The sequence below is a fragment of the Sus scrofa genome, chromosome 1 (genome assembly GCF_000003025.6).
Source record: "Sus scrofa isolate TJ Tabasco breed Duroc chromosome 1, Sscrofa11.1, whole genome shotgun sequence".
Classification (NCBI taxonomy): Eukaryota; Metazoa; Chordata; class Mammalia; order Artiodactyla; family Suidae; genus Sus; species Sus scrofa.
Window position 1 is genome coordinate 185,551,400 of NC_010443.5, and position 23,568 is coordinate 185,574,967.

At 38.7% G+C, this 23,568-nt stretch overlaps 1 protein-coding gene across 1 annotated transcript in view; it reads left to right on the forward strand.

Annotated features, from left to right (window-relative positions):
- The window catches only part of PELI2 (pellino E3 ubiquitin protein ligase family member 2), a 206,354-nt gene that overhangs the window by 153,593 nt on the left and 29,193 nt on the right, over window positions 1-23,568 (forward strand). Inside the window, 1 exon segment of the mRNA XM_013993445.2 lies at window positions 19,002-19,103. Within this exon segment, the coding sequence (XP_013848899.2) occupies window positions 19,002-19,103 (102 nt within the window).

A 23,568-nucleotide genomic window follows, 5' to 3' on the forward strand; every position in this document is an offset into this window, starting at 1 on the left:
AAGTAAAACTATTGCTATTTGCAGATGACATGATACTATACCTAGAGAATCCTAAACACTCTACCAGAAAACTGTTAGAGATCATCCACGAATTCTGCAAATCGCAGGATACTAAATCAATACACAGAAATTGATAGCATTTCTATATACTAACAATGAAAAAGCAGAAAAGGAAATTAGGGAGGCAATCCCGTTTACCATAGCATTCAAAGAATAAAATACCTAGGAGTAAACCTACCTAAAGAGACAAAAGACCTATACTCTGAAAACTACAAGCCACTGATGAAAGAAATCAAAGATGACACAAATAGATGGAAAGATATACCATGCTCTTGGATTGGAAGAATCAATATTATCAAAATGACTATACTACCCAAGGCAGTCTACAGATTCAATGCAATCCCTATCAAATTACCAAGGACATTTTTCACAGAACTTGAACAAAATATTTTAAAGTTTGTTTGGAAGCACAAAAGACCCAGAATAGCCAAAGACATCCTGAAAAAGAAAAATGGAGCTGGAGGAATCAGGCTCCCAGACTTCAGACTATACTACAAAGCAACAGTCGTCAAAACTGCATGGTACTGGCACAAAGACAGACATATAGATCAGTGGAACAGGATAGAAAGCCCAGAATGAAACTCATGCACCTACAGCCAACTCATCTATGACAGAGGAGGCAAAAATATACAATGGAGAAAAGACAGCTTGTTCAACAAGTGGTGCTGGGAAAACTGGACAGCCACGTGGAAAAGAATGAAATTAGAACACTCCCTAACACCATACACAAAAATAAACTCCAAATGGATTAAAGACCTAGATATAAGACCAGACACTATCAAACTCCTAGAGGAAAACATAGGCCAAACACTCTCTGACATAAACGACAGCAACATCTTCTCAGATCCACCTATCAGAGTATTGACAACAAAAAGAAAAATAAACAAATGGGACCTAATCAAATTTCAAAGTTTCTGCACAGCAAAGGAAACCCTAAACCAAACAAAAAGACAACCCACAGAATGGGAGAAAATCTTTGCAAATGAATCGACTGACAAGGGATTAATCTCCAGAATTTATAAACACCTTCTGCAGCTCCATACCAAAAAAACAAACAACCCCATCCAAAAATGGGCAGAAGATCTAAACAGACAATTCTCCAAAGAAGACATACAGATGGCCGAAAAACACATGAAAAGTTGTTTAGCATCACTCATTATTAGAACAATGCAAATCAAAACCACGATGAGGTACCACCTTACACCAGCCACAATGGCCATCATCCAAAAGTCTACAAACAATAAGTGCTGGAGAGGGTGTGGAGAAAAAGGAACCCTAGTACACTGTTGGTGGGATTGTAAATTGGTGCAACCACTGTGGAAAGCAGTATGGAGATTCCTCAGAAAACTAAACATAGAACTACCATCTGATCCAGCAATCCCATTCCTGGGCATCTATCCAGAGAAAACCACTACTCACAAAGACACATGTACTCCAGTGTTCATTGAAGCACTATTTACAATAGCCAAGACATGGAAACAACCTAAATGTCCATCGACAGAGGAGTGGATCCAGAAGATGTGGTATATGACACAATGGAATATTACTCAGCCATCAGAAAGAACGAAATACCAGCATTTTTAGCAACATGGATAGACCTAGAAACTATCATGCTAAGTGAAGTCAGCCATACAATAAGACACCAACATCAAATGCTTTCACTGACATGTGGAATCTGAAAAAAAGGACAGACTGAACTTCTTTGCAGAGCAGATACTGACTCACAGACATTGAAAAACTTATGGTCTCCGGAGGAGACAGTTTGGGGGGTGGGAGGATGTGCTTGGGCTGTGGGATGGAAATCCTGTGAAATCAGATTGTTATGATCATTATACAACTACAGATGTGATAAATTCATTTGAGTAATAAAAAAATAAATAAATAAGGGTCAAAGTTGCAATCTTAATGTTAAAGAAGATTGAATTCAAGGCAAAGAAAAAAGTATTAAGTCAAAGAAGGGCTCTGTATAATGAAAAGGAATGCAACCTGAAGAGGGCCTAAGAGTTGTGATCATTATGTATTAAATAATAGTATCACTTTCTCTGAACAAAATGTATAGGAAATACAAGGAAAAAAGAGAAACAAATTTTGTGGTATGCATGTAATAGGACTTTTATGGAGTTCCTGTTGTGGCTCAGTGGTTAATGAATCCGACTAGTATCCATGAGGACACAGGTTTGATCCCTGGCCTTGCTCAGTTGGTTAAGGATCCAGCGTTTCATGAGCTGTGGTGTAGGTCACAAACATGGCTTGGATCCCACATTGTGGCTGTGGTGTAGGCCGGCAGCTGTAGCTCTGATTCAACCCCTAGCCTGGGAACCTCTGTATGCTGTGTGTGCGGCCCTATAAAGACAAAAAAAGAAAAAACAAACGTCTGTATAAGCACTCATGACTGTTCACATAAGTCTTTAATATTTTTAATCTTAAAAAGTAAAATCATAAATGTGCTAAAGAAGACTGGAAAATTGTTTATTTGGGATTGAGATAAACCTTATTAATTATGAAGTAAAATATGGAAACCATAAAATTCTAAATAAGATATATAGGGCAAAACCACCATAAATAAAGTCAAAATCCAAATGAGTGGGGGAATTTGCAACAGGTACCACAGACCATGAGGTTAATCTCTTTATTATATAAAGAGCAACTACAAATCAATAAGAAAAGACCAATAACCCAAAAGAGTAATGGACAAAGGATATAAATAGTTCATAGTAAAGAAAAAGGGTAATTTTTTTAAAGAGATGACTTTTAAGCATTTTAAAACATAATCAACTTCAGTAATGATAATAGTAATGCTTAAAGGCACAGTGACATCATTTTTTACATACCATACAACAAAACTATAATATTTAATAACTCTGTTGGTGAAAACAGCAAACACACTCTCATATACATCTGGTGAGATTTAAATTGGTATAACTCCTATGAAAAAGTACTTTGACAGTAACTGCCAATATTAAAAGTATGCATATTGTTTGATCCTGGAATTTATCCTGTAGATATATTCCCCTATATGCAAATTTAATACATGGATATGCATTGTAACATGGCTTGTGAAGTAGAAAAAAAATGATCTTAAGATTTTTTATTAAAGAAATTCAAGAGATTGATAAATCGGCTATATCTGTACATCAGATTGGGATAGACCATGATGGAAGAGAATATGAGAAGAAGAATGTGTGTGTGTGTACACTGGGTCATTGTGCTATATGGCAGAAATCGACACAACACTGTAAATCAACTCTAATACAATTTTTTTTTAAAAAAAAAAAGAATGAGGTAGCTCTAATGACCAGATATACAGATGGTTGTGCAAGTTGCTTTGTTAAGTGAGAAAAGCAGGTGATAGAACACTGTGTGCAGTGTGCTCTCATTTCTGATACCTATGCTATGTTAGCATAGATGCAGATTTTCCTGGAAAGGATATTCATGAAACTGGTAATAGAGGCGCCCCTTGTGATCAAGGACTGCATTTGAAAGGAGTACACTTTTCATGGGTAACTTTGGTTACTCTGTGCACTTAGTACCTAATTCACAGCATTCCGTGCCTTCCAAATCAATAATCTGGAGGACCCTATAAAATTAAGTATTAAATTAGCTCATGGGGGTTATGAGTGTTTTAATTATAAAAATAGCTGACAGTAGTGGTAATTATTATGGCTCGTACACCACACTCTGGGTCCTTTACAAACATCATCTAAGTCTTTCCAACAACTCTTCAGGCAGTCGTAGTACTTTGTAGGTTAAGAAATAGATTCAGGATATGGCCCAAGGACACACAGATAACAAGGACCCTTTGAAAAAGTTCAGTTGGATGAGGCTTGAGTACCATTCAAATAATCACCAAGCTTTTCACCAAGAGCGTTTATGAATGGCTGGTATGGAGACGGTATATGTGTTAGGTACCTGCATGTTTCCTTGACCTTCCAAGCAAAGACAGCCATTGTCTTACTCAAAGTTTTGGAGATTAGGATTGGAATTTGCATGATTCCAAGCTCAACATCTTAAAAATACCAAGTGCTGAGCTAAATGTTTATTTTGAGAGTAAATATTTTCATGTCTCTACACATCTGTGATATGGTCTTATTCAGCTGGTATTAGTCCATAGAGAAAATGAGATTCTGTAGCAGATGGACACATTTCAAATGTAGGCCAAGCCTTAAAAATCCAAGTAAAATGAGGGAGAAAATTGCGCACACACACACACACACACACCACCCTTTAAACATCTTTTAAATAAGGGCTTTTGCTTTTATCACTATAAATAATCAACAGGGTTTTTTGTTTTATTTTAAGCAAGGGCAAATTTCAGGCTTTTTATTCTTCAGTACTCAAGGGATCATTTTGACAGCTGATAAACTGGCCTACATATTAAAATAATTATATAGCAGGTCTTTGGGTATCTTAGTATAAAATCAATTTATGTCATATTAAATTTATAGCATCTGGAAGTTTGCCTGCTCATGGCAACGAATTAGGGCTTACATTTATTGTTGACTCACTGTAACACAAAGTCTGTGGTAGATACCTACGTATTTTCTATCCAGTGCTCTTTTGAAACAAGACATAATTTATTATACCCTATAAATGCAATATTTATAGAAAAAGTGTATAAATAGAATTATTAAACAATGAATTTTACTTTTTCAACTTAGTCATTTTGCAGAATGTTCTGTTTTTATTTATAATTTGTATCTGTTGGGGTTTACTCTTGAATTAGCCTTATCTCTATGGAAAGTAGCTCAAATGTTTAGAGGTGCTTAAATATTTAGATAATATTAGCTGTTGCAGCAGGCTGATTTGCACACCACCTTTAAAGCTTTGTGCATTGACTATCTCCCCATAAAGTTTACCAACTCTGGAATTCCCATCATGGCACAGCAGAAATGAATCCAACTAGGAACCATGAGGTGCAGGTTCAATCCCTGGCCTTGCTCAGTGGGTTAAGGATCCAGCGTTGCCTTGAGCTGTGGTGTAGGTCACAGATGTGGCTCAGATCCCGCATTGCTGTGGCTGTGGCTGTGGCCAGCAGCTGTAGCTCTGATTGGACCCCTAGCCTGGGAACCTCCACATGCTGCTAGTGTGGCCCTAAAAGCACACGTGCGTGCACACACACACACAAGTTTACCAACTCCTATTCTTATGGGAGACCACAGGTTTTTTTTCCTCTTTCTCTTTCCTGGTCTTAAGGTGTACGACTAAAAGGTGTCTCATGTTGTTTTAGCATTCACTGTAATACGTGGCATTTCATAAATACATTGTGTCTTCCTTCTTTCTTCCCACACCCTTTCTTGCTCACATCTAGAACCATAAAATATTCCAAAGCAGACCCACTGTTTTGAGGAATGAATTTGTTAGAGGTCATTTTTTGCTACCTCCTTCCAGATGTGTGTGCCACCCCCTGCCCCCACCCTCGTCCCTCTCTAGGTGGCCGTGGCAGTCCTTGCTGCTGAGGTGGTCAGCAGCTCTGACATCTGGTGTGTGTGCATTGAGAGGGGGGATGTTCCAGAGCCTGCACTGTCAGGGCTGCACCCCTTTCTTCCTCATCCTCTGCTGTTCTGGGGAGCTGCTGTGCTGTCAGTGGGGAGATGTCTTTGAAAAGTGTGCACTTTCCAGGTCACCATTAGACACAGACCGTCATTGATGATGATGTGTGTGCAGCAAGTGATGGCTAAGTGTTTATGTGTCTAGATGTGTGTCCTAGTCACAGCATTGCTCTCTGGGAAGGTGCATATCAATCACCCCTGTTTTCCAGAAGGCATGAGACAAGATAACTGAAAGAGGAGATTGCACATTAGGTTAGCTGAATAGGTTTTAAATGTACAATGATGTCATCTATACAGACTTGAATCCAAACCTTTCACTTGTTCAGCATTTTGTGATGAACTGGGTGGATATAGAAGTAGCTGAAGCATCTTTGCCCCCAGACAGCATTGACCTTACTGGACTCAGGACCAGCCCTTGTTGGATGACAAAACTGAAGCACAGAACAGTTAAGTAACTTTCCCAGAGCCCCACAGTTGGCCACTGGTGGGTTGGGAATCCAGCCTGATCTGTACTGTTAGCCATACAACATACCTCCTGACTCAAAGGCTGACTTTTCTTTTCTTTTCTTTTCTTTTCTTTTCTTTTCTTTTCTTTTCTTTTCTTTCTTTTCTTTTCTTTTCTTTCCTCCTTCCTTCCTTTCCTTTTTTTTTTAGGGCTGTACCCATATGTATGGAGGTTCCCAGGCTAGGGGTCGCATCAGAGCTACAGCTGCCGGCCTACACCACAGCCACAGTGTGGGATCCAAGCCATGTTTGTGACCTACACCACAGCTCATGGCAACGCTGGATCCTTAACCCACTGAGTGAGGCCAGGGATCAAACCCTCATCCTCATGGATACTAGTTGGGTTTGTTAACCACTGAGCCACAAAGGGAACTCCATTAGTCAGATTCTTTTTTTTTTTTTTTTTTTTTTTTTTTTTTTTTTTTTTTTTTTTTTTTTTTTTTTTTTTCCACTGTAGCATCATATTAGTGAACTCCATTAGTCAGATTCTTAACCTGCTGAGCACAACAGGAACTCCTGCCTGAATTGAAGGCTGATTTTAAATAACAGGAGTTCCTGCCCTCAAGGAGTTTTCCATCCCAGGAATGTAAGTACTGAGATTTCCTGAGCACAGATCTCTGCAAGGCACTTGGACTTGGTCCTGCACAGATCTCTAGCCCCAGCCCTTGGGGTGTCTTATTCTCCGACCATGTCTGGTCATCTCTTGTGAATGGTACCAATGACCAGATCCAGCTTCGGGGTAATCAGGAGTGACTCCAAGTTAGAAGCACGCTGTCTTCAAACATTCGTACCTTCACTGGCATCTGGTTTGCTTATTCAATTGATCGCGTCTGTCCCAGCCCTGTGCATGCACTAGGTTCTCTGCCAAGGTTTGTGGAATAGCTCAGTGAGCTGATCCTGGGAGTGGCCCAGTGCCAAGATCAAAGCCATTGCCTCCAACAAATAGGCTTATCATTTTGATTTATTTGTTGTGCAAAAGACTGTTGATTTTGATGAAATCTGAGTTAGCACTTTATGACTTTCTATGGCTTGAGCACTCATTTGAAATATGGCTCCTTGCAAAGATAGAATATTTTAAAGGATATGTTTATGCAAAATAAATTACAAATTCCTTTAGCCACCTTCTCTCTTTAGAAATAGCACTCATACATATTTTATACGTAAATTGACAAGGATGGCCGAGATCTCACCTTCCCTGCAGCAATTTGAACCAGACTGATTGAGAATTTATTGCCTAATCATACTTGTCAGGCTGACATAAAAGTCATTAGTTCTGGAAAAACATGTTTTTTATAACAGGATTATCTCTAATTAATATAGTCAATATCTAACATATTTAAAGCTAAACAGAGTAGTAATCGCTAAAGCCTATGTTATGGTCTTTGAGGAACTGATTGTAACCCCCTTGGGTCAGGAAGCAGGGCTCTTAACTACAGGTTTGCATTTGAGGAGAGACAACACCATGTTATGCAGTGTTCCCTGTGCTTTGAAGACAGTGAAATCAGTGCAACCAACATCGAATCCTTCTATTGATATTATGAAGATAACAACCAGACTCCTGTGAAATGGTTCCACTGGGTGAGTGCCTGAGCTAGGATCCAAACCTGGGGTCCAGTGGGTGGTTTTCTCAACATCACAATCCACTGGCCATTGATCTCTGCAGTGTCCACACATGGTCTTATTCTCCTTGGTTTAAGTACATGTAAACTTGAAGCTCAGCATAATAAACCACATGGTTATATTGAGACAACCATCTGGCATGAATATTGTCTTTTGCCCAACGTCAGGCATGTGCTGGATGATCATGGATGCTGCAGGGAGGCAGAGCAGTGCCAGAGACCTCACAGGGCAGCTCAAATGTGCCCGTATGTGCTGATACCCTCCCGCATCACAGTGGACATGGTGCTCCAGGCAGTAAAGTTAGTCATTAGTTATTTCCCATAGGCTGCAGAGTTCACCGCAAACTCATTCATTTGCTCATAAATGTGTACATTTCTGCTATAAACCCGAACACCAGAAGTAGTTTTTGAACAAAGAAGGTTCCATTCATCAGTCCTGTTCAGTCCTACCCTAAAACAGATCCCATTATTAAGTTTTCCCATACTAATTAAAATGTTGCTTCTCTAGCAATACAGTCCATTGCAGAAGGTTTGTATTTATAACAAGAATGACTGTGAGAGGTCAGTGTAGTTATTTTCCATTTTGTCAGGTTCTTTCTGCAGTAATAGTTTTGCACAGTTATTTATTTAAATTGTATGATGGGCTGAAATATTCCCTTACAAATTATAGTTAACAGTTAAAATGACAATAAACTTGCCTAAAGCATGCAGAATAATTGGCTGGGGAGCCTGTACGTACACTACTGTGCCTCCTGAAAGGGTGCTGCATTGTGGACATCATTTAGAAGGCTGTTGAGAACACAAGCTTATATTGTGTTTCTCAGCAGAACCTAAAAGACAAAGGGGTCACTAGTTCTGCAAGTAGAGTGTCCAGGACATGTCCTAGGACTGCCCCCATCTGATGAGCTGCTGGAGCCTCTCTGATTTTGCCCTGGGATGTTTCCTTGGAAACTGAAAGATGGGGTGTGGTGAGCAGCATCCCAGACTGCCCCCATATTTAGACACATGGTGCAAAGTCCTTCAGAGTAACTCTGTGAAAACTTGACATTTATCTGGAAGAGGTTCCTTCTGCACATATGCCACACCAGGTGCCTGGCCCTCTCTTGGGAAGAGCAAAAACAACATTAATTCTATGTACTCAAAAGGAGAGAAAGCACACAGGGTGCTGCTCTTTCCAAAAACACAACCAATGGCTTTAGTCTGACACTGTGTGGAGTGGGAGCAGTCACCGCGATTCTGAAACAGCCTCAGCCTGGACGTCTAGATGAGAGGGACTGTTAGATTCTTGAGTCATTTGGTTCTCAGATATAGTAAGAGAAATACAGTGGAGATGTGAAAAAAAAAAAAAAGAATTTCATTTCATTTGAAACTCAGGTACACACCACACACACACACACACACACACACACACATATTATGCCCTCTTGAATGAGGCTGGCTCTGGTTTGGTAAGGCAAGCCCCACTGGTGTACATAGCACATGTGGATTGCCAAAGTTTGATGTCATAGCTTGTAACATACCTGATTGTTTTCTTCTCCTGTCTTCCTGGTACCTCTTCTCTCCCTGCTCCACATATGCAGAGACGAAAAATTGTTCTTGTGACATACTTCAACACATCTTTACCTCTGAAAAGCCTTTGAATGCTTTGTAGATTCCTTTTTTATGTTAATCTATAAATACTAATTTGAAATACTCTTACAAAATTTTCTTCTCAGTCATCCATCAACTGAAGATGGTTACAGTAAAAATATTTGCTCGTAACTACAGACAGCCTCTTAGCATGTACTCCAGAGCTCATGAAACTGCCATCAGAAACACAATCCTGGGATAGTAGATGCAAACTAGTACATTTAGAATGGATAAACAACAAGGTCCCGGGATAGATCATGATGGAAAAGAATATAAAAAGAATGTATATATTTGTATAACTGATTCACTTTGTTGGATAGCAGATACTGGCACAACATTGTACATCAATAATACTTTAATAAAAAAAAAAAAAACCCTGCTAGTAAAGGCACCTAGTTTACCTGTCCCATGTTCCGGCGCATAAGTAAGGTGAACACACAAACCACTGTGACGTCTTATGTGATGAGTAGCATAAAACTGGAAAAATATTTCAGCACCAGTAGGCCTTGAAATCTGATTGGTCGTTTGTGTCTTTAGTGGGTGCAGCTAACTACTGCAAAACTTGGGGGCTTGGCAAAAACCATTTGATTTTGTTTGTAATTTTGTGGGTCAGGAATTTGGGAAGGGCTCACATGGGCACTGCCTCTGATCCATGCGGCAGATGCTGGGGCAGCTGGAATGGGAGAGTCCGTTTCCAGGGTGGCTTTTCCCTCGCAGGTCTGGGTCTTGCTTCTCTGTGGCTTCCCGCTCCCCATGTGGCATTTCAGTCTCTAGGGCCCTCGGTATCGCTTGGGCTTCTTGGAGTGTGGTGGCCTCTGTCTTGTCTGGCAGCTCAGGACTCCAAAAGCAGGTGTTTGAAGGCAGCCTGGGGAAGCTGTGAGCCCCCAGGTCCCATCTGTCACTTCTGCTGCCTTCTGATGATCAAGCAAGTTTTTAAGGGCAGCCCAGATTCAAGGGAAGATGAATTAGATTACACTTAATAATCTCCAAAGCAGGAAGTTATGGGCTGTAAAGGACCTGGTTGTAAAACTCCTTTGGGGAATAAATCAGTGTTGTAATTACTGATTGCCCAACAACCACTTTGTGTTTGAGGAGAAAAAGTGAAGTGTTGCACATTGTTTCTCCTACTTTGTATTTGATTTGTGCCTTAATGTAGTAAGGTCCATGAGCTTGGCTTTGACTCACTCTTAGATTTTAAGTATGATGGTAATAATTAACTGTATAGAGACAGCAGTAGAAGACTCAGAGATGACACAGAGGTTCTAAGTGTGAATGGTTGGAATATGGTTTTGCTGTTGACAGAAATAGGAAACTCAGAAGGACAAAAGGGCTAAACAATGTAATATAATGATGCTTTAGACAGCAAGTAACAAAGTACCCAACTGCAAACAGCCCACACCCCTCATTTTTCTCACAGAAGTAGCCTGGGACGGATAGTTCCAGATTCAGTTCAACTCAAAGATGCCAGGGCTCAGTTTGCTTCTCTGAGAGTCTTTTAACCTTCCCTTTGACCATGCTTTTGTGTTGCATGATAGCCACCTTATCTCCAAACATCCTTTAATCATCAGTAATGTCTTTCATTGAGAGAGTTAGGAAAGAATCTCTCCAGCTATCTCCCATCCCAGGAGCTCCACACCGCATTTCTCTGAAGTCCCCTTGGTCGGGATTGGGTCACCTTTCCTCTCTGTGGCTTCAGAGGAGCCTGGGAGAGCTAGCGTTTTCCTTTCCAAGCTTTTTCATGGGCATCCAGCTCTGTGAGCAGGGTGTAAGTCATCAGATAGGTAACCAACGATGTCTGCCATGATGACAGATTGCATTTTCTCTCCCTATGCAGTTGATAAAGGCTCACTTAGCAGCCTGACAGAGCTTGAATTAAATGAGCTAAATCATAATTCTAATAAATTAGTATTTTCTAAAAACCCGTTAGTTTCTCATTGGCCTTTTTTCTCTTTTACTTTGTGATTGAATACTAACCCCATTGCTTCTTAATAAACGGTTATATTATTTCCCTTATACTTTAAAAAATTGCTTGAAAGCCCATTGGCTTCCCCGAACACATGCGTCAATCTCATTAATGCATCTTGCAGGATTGCCTTTCTGATATCATTACATGTTAGATATCTTTATAAGTGCCTTTATGTATTGCAGGTGGGCTTATAAAAGGGAGAATGTTCTATCGACATTATGAACCCTGCTTGTTTTAGAGTTGGGAGGCTCAGAGAATTCTGTCATTTAGTTGAAGTTGAACCAGGACAAACAATTCTAGCTGTTCCTTGAATGGCAGAGGTTGGCTTAAGGGAGCAGAGCCTGTGCCACAAGGAGAGTGAACCTAAGAAAGTACAGATCTTCAGCTTAGAGAAAACTGTCCAAGCTCAGAAAGGACCTGGGTTTGAGCATTTGAGATGACAGAGCAGTGCTTAGCTGCCTAAACTGGATAAAGTTGGAATTCTTCATTCTGTGGATCTTTCATTGTTATTGTCTAGTCTGTAATTGTCCAATTGTGATATTTTTAGCCCACTAAAATTCACACATAATAAATTTGAACTGAGCACATACGTGTTGGTACCCTTTTTTAAAAATTATTTTTTCTATTTTTAAGGCTATACCCACAGCATATAGAAGTTCTCAGGCTGGGGGTCGAATTGGAACTGTAGCTGCTGATCTACGCCATAGCCACAGCCACACCGGATCTGAGCCACATCTGCAGTCTACATCACAGCTCACAGCAATGCCGGATCCTTAACCCACTGAGCAAGGCTGGGGATTGAACCTGCTTCTTCATAGATACTGGTCAGATTCATTTCTGCTGGGCCAGAGCGGGAACTCCAGTGTTGGTACCTTTGCTGATGACAGGCAAAGGAGAGAAGGGGAAGACCTGAGGAAGATGCTCCAAGTCTCACTGTGTATCTGTAGCAGTTGATTCACTCACCTGACTGTCCTCGAATGCCTGCCACGCCTTTGGGGGTAGAGACCAGAAAAGACCAGACCTACCTTTGAGGTGCTGGCAGTGATGAGGGTCAGCAGCCCTGCCCTCCCATCACAGCAGGACCGTGCATATGGCAAATCAGTACTGTTTACCAGGCAGGTTGGTGGTGCTGGTTCTCCTTACTATTTTAAAGCACTTGGTCTCCAAATTTGAGGTAGTATCATAAAAAAAATCACGTTACATTTCAGTAACTATGTTTGTACTGAATTCTGTCGAGTGCCAAGAAGTCCTTACCTACTCTCCTTACTGATATTTCAGAAATAGATTACAGAGCAACTTGGTGCCTTGGGGAAATGTTTATTTCCAAAATACCGGAAATGATTGACTCAAGTCAATGAATCTGTAATTTACTAGAAGCAGTATTTCCAAGAGCTATATTTTAAATGTCAAAATTATTGCTGAAAAATTGATAATACTTCTGACACCCCAAAGCTTAATGCTTCCTACACTTGCCAGAAAGAAAGCAAAAAATGATGTCAAGCTCAACCTTCCCCCAAACCCCCAAATCTGGCCCCACTCTAGATTCTGCATGCACAGACAAGGTCACCTGAGCCCTAATCCATGGCATCACAGGGAAGTGGGCGCCTCTCCATTTGTTTTTGAGCCCATAGGTGGCCCGGATTTGACTGCCACCTTTTCCTCTAACACCCAGTCCTGGCTGGGATCCCGGTCTCCTGGGGCCCACTCATTTGCGTGCCTTGCCTCTCTGTGGGTGCAACCTGTTCAGGCTCTTTACAGGAAGGCCCCCTCTCCTGGCTTAGGGTTAACAGAGGGAAACCCCCTGTAGGACCTCATCACACTTCTCCATCCTCCCCAAATTCAGAGGCTTCCAAAAACGTAACCCTTGGTTAAGACTTTCTTAATCAAAAAGTCTCAGAAAATGTGTTTTAACCTCACACCCCGCCACATGTTCTAACCCCAAAGCACTCACCTTTCCTAACCCTGGTGATCCACTCTTAACCATGTTTAAAAAACTGGCAGAAGTTTGAAATTGTAGATTGTCTTTTTTTTAATGATTATAGCAACTTTGTTCATAATTGCCAAAACTTGGAAGCAAACAAGATGCCCTTCAGTAAGCGAATGGATAAATAAACTGTAGTCCATCCAGACACTGAATATTAATCTGTGTTTAAGAAACAAAAAACAAAAAAACAAGCCATAAGCCTCAAAAAGATAAAATAAAAACTTAGATCTGTATAACTAAGGGAAAGAAACCAACCTGAAAAGGCTACATACTGTACCATTCCACTATATGACATCAAAGAAAAGGCAAATCTATGAAAACAGAAAAAAAAGGGGGGGAGGGGACTCAGCATTTACGGTGCCCTGGGTCCTGCGTCCGAGGCCTCTGGGCCCTAACACTTTCCTCCCTGGCTAGGGGCCCAGGCCAGGGCTGGCCTACATCTTTGTGCTCCCTTCACTGTGGGCAGTTCCCAGGTGTGGCTCTGGGCTCCCTCCCTGTGGATAGTATTTTTCACACTTGATAGAGTCGGGGTCACAAGAGTAGTTTTAGAATAAAACCCTCCATGAGAAATGGGCTCACTAACAACTTAGGGCCTATCCAAGGACTGTTTCCAGTGACTTGTGCCCAGGGCTGTGCTAGGTTGTAGGGTAGCCAAGCACTCTTCCTGAGGCCCTGATTTCCAGGCAAACTAGGAAGAAATGTTTAAATGTTAAAACTACAAGCATGTTAAGAAGTAGAATACACAATTTAGAATCACTTCAAGATAAGATGTTTTAAGCATGAGAAACTTCACTCTAGACCTGCTCTCAGAACAATCTCTAAGGGATCACGTAACTCTCTTCCAGTTCAGGCAACTCTGGTAGGAGTTTGAGAAAACTGTACTGAAGAAGGTACTGTCATACAAAAATGTCTAACTTTTTAAAAACATTTTTTAATTAGAGTTGATTTACAATATTTCTTCAACTTCTGTTGTACAGCAAAGTGACCCAATCACACACAGTTCCCTGTGCTGTACCATAGGGCCCCATTGCCCATCCATTCCAAATATTACAGTTTGCATCCAAAACCCCCAAACTCCCCATCCATCCCACTCTTCCTGCCTTCCCCCTGGGAACCAGAAGTCTGCTCTTCCTGGCTGTGATCTGTTTCTGTTTTGTAAATAGGATCATCTGTACCATATTTTAGATTCCACAGGTAAGTTATATCATATGGTATTTGTCTTTTTCTGAGGTAACTTCATACTGTTTTCCACAGTGGTTGTACCAATTAATTCCCACCAACAGTGTAGGAAGGTTCCCTTTTCTCCATACCCTCTCCAACATTTGTTATTTGTTGACTTGTTAATGATGGCCATTCTGACTTGTGTGAGGTGGTACCTCATCGTAGTTTTGATTTGCATTTCTCTAATAATTAGTGATGTTGAGCATTTTTTCATGTGCCTGTTGACCATCCATATGTCTTCTTTGGAGAAATATCTATTTAGGTCTTCTGCACATTTTTCAATGGGGTTGTTTGTTTCTTTGTTGTTGAGTTGTATGAGTTTTTTAATATATTTTGGAGATTAGACCCTTGTCTGTTGCATCATTTACAAAGATTTTCTCTCATCCTGTGGGTTGTCTTTTCACTTTTTTGGATGGTTTCCTTTGCTGTGCAAAAGCTTTTGAGTTTAATTAGGTTCCATTGGTTTATTTATGTTTTTATTGTCATTATTGTAGGAGGTGGATCAAATAAGATGTTGCTGTGATTTATGTCAAAGAACATTCTGCCTATGTTTCCTCTAGGAGTTTTATTGTATCTGGCCTTATATTTAGGTCTTTAACCCATTTTGAGTTTATTTTTGTGTATGGTGTTGGAGAGTATTCTAATTTTATGTTTTTACATGTAGCTTTCCAGTTTTCTCAGCACAACTTATTGAAGAGACTATCTTTCTTCCACTGTATGTTCTTTCCTCCTTTGTCATAGATTAGTTGACCATAGGTGCTTGGGTTTATTTGTGGGCCTCCTATCCTGTTCATTGATCTATATTTCTGTTTTTGTGCCAGTACCATAGGATTTTGATGACTGTAGCTTTGCAGTATTGTTTGAAGTCAGGGAGCCTGATTCCTCCATTTTCACTTTTCTTTTTCCATATTGCTTTGGCTATTTTGGGTCTCTTGTGTTTCCATATAAATTTTAAAATATTTTGTTCTATTTCTGTGAAAAAATATCCTTGGTAATTTGATAGGGATTGTATTGAATCTGTAGGTTGCCTTGGGTAGCATAGTCATTTTGACAATACTGATTCTTCCAATCTAAGAGCATGGTATATCTTTCTCTCAATTTGTGTTGTCTTTGATTTCTTTCATCAATGTCTTAGAGTTTTCAGAGTATTGGTCTTTAGTCTCTTTAGGTAGGTTTATTCTTAGGTATTTTATTCTAATTGATGTGATGATAAGTGGGATGGTTTCTCTGATTTCTCTTTTTGATCTTTCATTGTTAGTATATAGAAATGCAATAGATTTCTCTAACTTTTTAAAAAGTATTCTGCTCTGGAACTTGTTAACTCTTTTTGCAGATAGCTGGCATACTACAGACATTCTTATTTAATACAGTGTATGTGCCAAGAAGTTGTGTTTGAGTTGATATACTTGTAAATGGAAAACTTTAAAATGCAATAGATACTTTTTAAGGAACCCTATTATAAGTTATTGTATAAATAATCACCCCCAGGTTATCTGTTATGGAAGTTTGAGTTTAATAAAATTATTAAGTGGGTTTTTTCACTTAACTGTAAAGATAAATAAACATCCACTTACATTGAAAATAGTTCTCTATTGACTTTCAGAAATGTTGCTTATATCAATAGCACTGAATTTAATGAATTGTAAATGGAAATTTAAGATTATATTTGTTACTGGAGTTGAGTAGTCTAAGAAGTATTTTTTAGATTCCTAATGATATTAAATATATAAATTATTATGTCTAATATTTGTATTATCTTAATGAAGCATGTACAACAGAACATTACTTCAATCTGAAGTTCCTGAGGGCAGATGATTAAATAACCATAAGATTAACTAGGCTAACTTCAAAGTTGATTTGGAATGTTGTACTATTTATTACTCTAAGCAATTATATTGGGCAAATATAAATGTTCAGAGTATATGCCACCAGTGCAGCCCTTAAAGACCAAAAAAAAAAAAAAAAAAAAAAAGGATTTCCTGTCATGGCTCAGTGGTTAATGAACCCAGCTAGCATCCATGAGGACACAGGTTTGATTCCTAGCCTTGCTGAGTGGGTTAAGGGTCTGGCATTGCCATGAGCTTTGGTGTAGGTTGCAGATGTGGCTTGGATCCCACGTTGCTGTGGCTCTGGCATAGGCTGGTGGCTATAGCTCCAATTCGACCCCTAGCCTGGGAACCTCTATATGCTGCCAGTGTGGCCCTTAAAGACAAAAAATGTATTGAGAGTACACTGTGATTAATGTGCTATATATGTTCTACCTATTCCAAATGCTTTCTTGGTCTTTATACGGTGTCATCATTCAATAAATATTTAGTAGATAGGTTTATTAAAGTTTTATTTATTATGTTTAATATAAGAGTGGAAATGAAGGTAAGCTAGGTTGAAGTAGAATGGATAAAGTATAATTGAAATAATTTGGAGTATAATTTAAATAAACTTCTTTGTTAATTTGGAAATTTAAAAATATGTGACCACAACTTAAGATGTGTTCAAATATATCATTGTGGGGGAAATAAGAACAAGAATATTTGTTTCTAGAGTCTTTTAAAAAGACTGTTAGCTTTAGTCTAGTCTAAAAATAGAGAAGATAAAACTAACTTAGCTACCTTATTTATTAATTAAATAAATATCTGGGTTAAGCAGCTGCTTACATGATGTTTAAAAAAGATGTAGAACAGAATGTAGGTATGAGTCTCATTGGCTAAAATAGTACATTATTACACAGAAGTTTTTATAGAATATTTCCTTTGTCCATAATTCTTTTACTTTGATTATAATCTCTATCATCTAAGAAAACTACTATAACAAAATGTTATTGACCTAACCAGTTTCAGTGTAAGATAAATTAAGAAATTTTTTTTTTTATTTTTATTCACACTTTTTTTTTTTTTTTAATTATTTTCCCACTGTACAGCAAGGGGGTCAGGTCATCCTTAGATGTATACATTGCAGTTACAGTTTTTTCCCCCACCCTTTCTTCTGTTGCGACATGAGTGTCTAGACATAGTTCTCAATGCTATTCAGCAGGATCTCCTTATACATAAATTAAGAAATTTTAAATCTCCAAGTCCATGATTTTCTTTTCTGAGGAGATGTTCATTTGTGCTGGATATTAGATTCCAGTTATAAGTGATATCATATGGTATTTGTCTTTGTCTTTCTGGCTCATTTCACTCAGTATGAGATTCTCTAGTTCCATCCATGTTGCTGCAAATGGCATTATGTCGTTCTTTTTAATGGCTGAGTAGTATTCCATTGTGTATATATACCACCTCTTCTGAATCCAATCATCTGTCGATGGACATTTGGGTTGTTTCCATGTCCTGGCTATTGTGAATAGTGCTGCAATGAACATGCGGGTGCATGTGTCTCTTTTAAGTAGAGTTTGTCTGGATAGATGCCCAAGAGTGGGATTGCGGGGTCATATGGAAGTTCTATGTATAGATTTCTAAGGTATCTCCAAACTGTTCTCCATAGTGGCTGTACCAGTTTACATTCCCACCAGCAGTGCAGGAGGGTTCCCTTTTCTCCACACCCCGTCCAGCACTTGTTATTTGTGGACTTATTAATGATGGCCATTCTGACTGGTGTAAGGTGGTATATCATGGTAGTTTTGATTTGCATTTCTCTTATAATCAGCGATGTTGAGCATTTTTTCATGTGTTTGCTGGCCATCTGTGTATCTTCTTTGGAGAAATGTCTATTCAGGTCTTTTGCCCATTTTTCCATTGATTGATTGGCTTTTTTGCTGTTGAGTTGTATAAGTTGCTTATATATTCTAGAGATTAAGCCCTTGTCAGTTGCATCATTTGAAACTATTTTCTCCCATTCTGTAAGTTGTCTTTTTGTTTTCTTTTGGGTTTCCTTTGCTGTGCAAAAGCTTTTCAGTTTGATGAGGTCCCATGGGTTTATTTTTGCTCTAATTTCTATTGATTTGGGAGACTGACCTGAGAAAATATTCATGAGGTTGATGTCAGAGAGTGTTTTGCCTATGTTTTCTTCTAGGAGTTTGATGGTGTCCTGTCGTATATTTAAGTCTTTCAGCCATTTTGAGTTTATTTTTGTGCATGGTGATCCCCTTGCTATACAGTGGGAAAATAAAAAAAATTTTAAAGAAATTTTAAATCACATTACTCTGAGATTTGTATGACTAAGTTAAGGTAGCATAGAGAAAGTTATGTTTTTATAAGACTATGATTAAATTCATCTTGTAAACTAGTGAATTAACTTTGGTTTGACTTAAGTGAAATATTGTTCACATCAAGGATGAATACTTGGTAAACCTAATATTATGATTATTGACTCCTCTGTAATTCAGGGCACAGGGCAGGAACAGGCTGTGACCATTAGGAAAATGCTGGCTTGTGTTAGATTTTGCTGGTAGAGTGATGTCTCAACTACAAATAGAACTGTGGTAAGTTGTTGAAATGAAACTGTAATAAATTTATTTTTTATTTCATTATTAGGCTATCAGCTGCAAAGGTCAACACAGTATATCGTACACTCTATCAAGGAATCAGACTGTGGTGGTCGAATACACACATGATAAAGATACAGATATGTTTCAGGTAACATCCTTTTTTTCATGAATATTTTTAGCCCATTTTTCTTTCAATTCTATGTTTTGATATGTAATCAGAACTTCTAACACTGTTGTGTTTGGTGATGTCCAGGGGGAAGGAGATGAGAATAATATAAAAATTATTCCTATTTGGTTTTTGTAAGACTAAGGACACAATTCTAAAATTGAAAAAAAAAATCATAAGGGCTACATTCTCAGACCTCAATGCATTAAAAATAGACTTTAAAAACAAGAATAAAACTGTTTATAGCCAGCCACTTTTAAAAGCCAACATGTTCAAAATAAAACACTTGAAACAAAAAGGACATCAAAACAACAATTACAGGCCTTTTAAAAAATAACTATGGGAACACTTAATAGCATAAGTCATGAGATGTGACTGATACCGTTGTACTCAGAAGAAATGTAAAAACTTAAGTGCTTTATTATTATTTGGAAGGAAGGAACCCAGGGAACTAAACATTTATCTCAAAAGTTCCTTTTAAAAAATGACAGTAAGAAAATAGGGGACAGGCTTGGGAATATTTTTTTGTGGCATATAATAGAAAGTCCAGACATGGGGAACAGACTTGTGGTTGCCAAGGGGGAAGAGGAGGGAGTGGGATGGACTGGGAGTTTGGGGTTAGTAGATGCAAACTATTTCATTTGGAGTGGATAAACAATAAGATCCTACTGTATATAGCACAGGAAACTATATCTAATCACTTGGGATGGAACATGACGGAGGATAATGTGAGAAAAAGAATGTATGTATGTGTATAACTGGGTCACTTTGCTGTACAGCAGAAATTAACAGAACATTATAAACCAATTATAATAAAAAATAAATAAAAATTTCAGTGAAAAAAAAAAGTCCAGAAACATATCAAAAGAAAGAAGGAAATAGTAAAGGAAAAGATTAACAATTAATTTTATTTTTGTCTTTTTGTCTTTTTTAGGGCTGCACCCACAGCATATGGTGGTTCTTGGTCTAGGGGTCCAGTCAGATACAGCTGCTGGCCTGCACCATAGCCACAGCAATGGGGGATCTGAGCCATGTCTGCGACCTACACCACAGCTCACAGCAACACCAGATCCTTAACCCTCCGAGTGAGGCCAGGGATCAAACCTGCGTCCTCATGGATGCTCGTCAGGTTCATTAACTACTGAGCCATGATGGGAACTCAATTAATTTTAAAAGAAGAGAATTAATAATATATCCAAGATTGGAACTTTTTTATTGAAGTAGAGAGTTGATATGCAATGTTGTGTTAGGTTCAGGTGTATAGCAAAGTGGTTAAATTTTGTAATATATGTAATTTATGTATAATTTATATACATAAAATATATATATACTTTTTTAGATTCTTTCACATTATAGTTTATTGCAGCATATTGAGTAGAGTTCCCAGTGCTACACACTCTAAGTCCTTGTTGGTTATTTATTTTATATGTAGCAGTGTGTATATGTTAATCGCAAACTCCTAATTTATCACTCCCCTGATTCTTTCCCCTTTGGTAACCACAAATTTGTTTTCTGTGTCTATGAATCCTTCCAAGATTTGGTACTTTAAAACAACAGGAAATTAAAATTAAGGCTACTAAAGGAAAAACACAAACACAGATAAAACCACAAAGCTTTGCATTTCTATATGGAGAGTTATTAAATAAATGATGTTGAAAGAAATGTCAAAGTATCATAGATGCTAACATCAAAAAAGGAGATATACAACTGGCTTTTAAAAATAAGAAAATATGCTCTGGAGTTCCCATTGTGCCTCAGCAGTAATGAACCGGGCTAGTATCCATGAGGACACAGGTTCCATCCCTGGCCTCACTTAGTGGGTTAAGGATCTGTCGTTGCTGTGAGCTGTGGTATAGGTCACAGATGTGGCTCAGATCCTATGTTGCTGTGTTGTGATGTGGGCTGGCAGCTGTAGCTCTGATTCAACCCCTAGCCTGGGAACTTCCATATGCCGTGGGTGTGGCCCTAAAGAGACAAAAAAATAAAAAATAAAATATGCTCAGTCTTATAAAAACACAAATGTGAATTCAAATCAAACAAGATACCATTTTTCACTTACCTTTGGCAAAAATCTAAAGGTTTTGACATTCTCCTACATCCTGTAAATTGGTCTGATCTCAGTGGGCCGGTGATTTGTAAATACCTAAGAAAAATTCACAATGCTTGCAATCAGCTCTTCTCTTTCTAAAATCATCTTCTTTGTAGAGATTTAGCCCAGAGATACCCCTACATACATGCAAAATGACATTTTTATGAACTTATTGCTAAATGCATGGTTTAATAGCGAAAGATTACGAACAACCTAAATGTCCCTCAGTAGGGAGAGAACAAAAAGAGAAGGGAAGGGGGCTATTTACCAACTAGCTTGGAAGGGTTTCACTATTTTAATACTAGGTACAGATGTACCAGGATATGCCAGCTGATGATAAGCCATGAAAACCTCAGCAAGGTGGGTTCGGTAGAACAGTGCCGAGAGCAGCCCTGTTGGAGTGGGTTAGGAAGGGGGTTAAGGGAACAAGTGAGGAAGCAGAGGAGTAACTAGTGGCAGGTTTTTCAAGAAGTTTTGCTATTAAATGAGTCAGAGAAATGGGGCTATAGTTTGAGAGCCACTTTCCAGGAAAGGAAAACATTCTTAAAGATGAGACACTGGCCTATTGCAGTGCTGTTCAAATGCTGCTCAGCCAAGCAGTGAAACGTCCATGAACAATTCCTGATGGGAGGAATAAGGAAGTTGAGAAGGAGGCCTTTGGAAACTTGTATAGCCATTTGGTTCCCAAACATCCAAGGCGGTGATCCTTTGACACAAACACTCAAAATCTATGGGATGCTGCAAAAGGAAATTCATGGCAATACAGGCCTTCCTCAAAAAAGAAGAAAAATCTCAAATTGACAACTTAACTCACCACCTAAATGAATTAGAAAAAGAAGAACAAACAAAACCTGGTTTATGATAACCAGGCAGTTTTAGTACTATTCATATTTTATTTCTCAGCTTCATTGGAATAGAGAGAGGTTCAGGACATTTGTTTCTGAGTTTGGAGTAGTCTGTATATTTCTCTATATTTGGGAAATAATAAAAAGGAAGGAAATAATAAAAATCAAAAAGGAAATCAATAAAATAGAGATTCAAAAAACAATAGAAAAATTCAATAAAACCAAGAACTGGTTCTTTGAAAAGGTAAACAAAATTGACAACCCCCTGGTTAGACTCACCAAGATGAGGAGAGAACCCAAATAAACAAAATAAGAAATAAAAAAAGGAGAAGTCATAATGGATACTACAGAAATACAAAAAACCATGAGAGGATACTATGAACAATTGTTTGCTAACGAATTTGACAACCTAGAAGAAATGGACAACTTTCTAGAGACTTACAACTTGCCAAAATAGAATCAAGAAGAAATAGATCAAGTGAACAGACTGATCACTAGAAGTGAAATTGAATATGTCATAAAAACACTCCCTGCAAATAAAAGTCCAGGACCAGCTGGCTTCACAGGCGAATTCTACCAAACATACAAAGAGGAACTTATACCCATCCTCCTTAAACTTTTTCAAAAGGTTGAAGAAGAAGGAACACTCCCAAAGACATTCTATGATGCCACCGTCACCCTAATTCCAAAACCAGACAAAGATACCACCAAAAAAGAAAACTGTAGGCCAATATCTTTGATAAATATAGACGCAAAAATTCTCAACAAAATTTTAGCCAGCCGAATCCAACAACATATAAAAAAGATCATACACCACAGGTGGGATTCATCCCAGGTTCACAAGGATGGTTCAACATACGCAAATCAATCAACGTTGTACACCACATTAACAAAGAAAAGTCAAAAACCACATGATCATCTCTGTAGATGCAGAAAACATTCGACTTTTGTTAATATCTTTTAAAAGACACTCTGTGACAAGTTGAAATTTAAAAACTAAACAAAAAAACAAACAAACAAAAAAAAACCTGGTCCTTTACTGCACACAGACTTTGAGAAGCTCCAGAATGTTTGGTGTCTGATGCCAAGATCCACTATGGAGAGAAATGGATGATTCAGGAGCAAGAGGGGTCAGTGTCAGGGACAGGATCCTTGGGAAAGGGAGAATGTTGGGGCGCCAGCACCATGAAGCGATGGCTCTTGGATAGGAACAGCAATATTCCATCCTTGTCATAGGAGGGAAGTCAGAAAATAAGGTTACAGATGCAGGGACATGTGGGCAGACTTGGCCTGGGGAAGGGGAAGGGGAAGCCCTTTCAGGTACTTCTGTACCGTTTGACCTGTGCCGACTTTGACAGCCGGGCAGACTCAAACTTCTCTCTTATATATACACAGTTGAAAGGACCCCAAGATGCTGTATACATGCCTGTCAGCAGCAAGGAGTTAAAATTCTCCCCGTGGCTGCCTTATGATTGTTAGGTGAAATCCAGATACATCTTGAATGGGCCACATG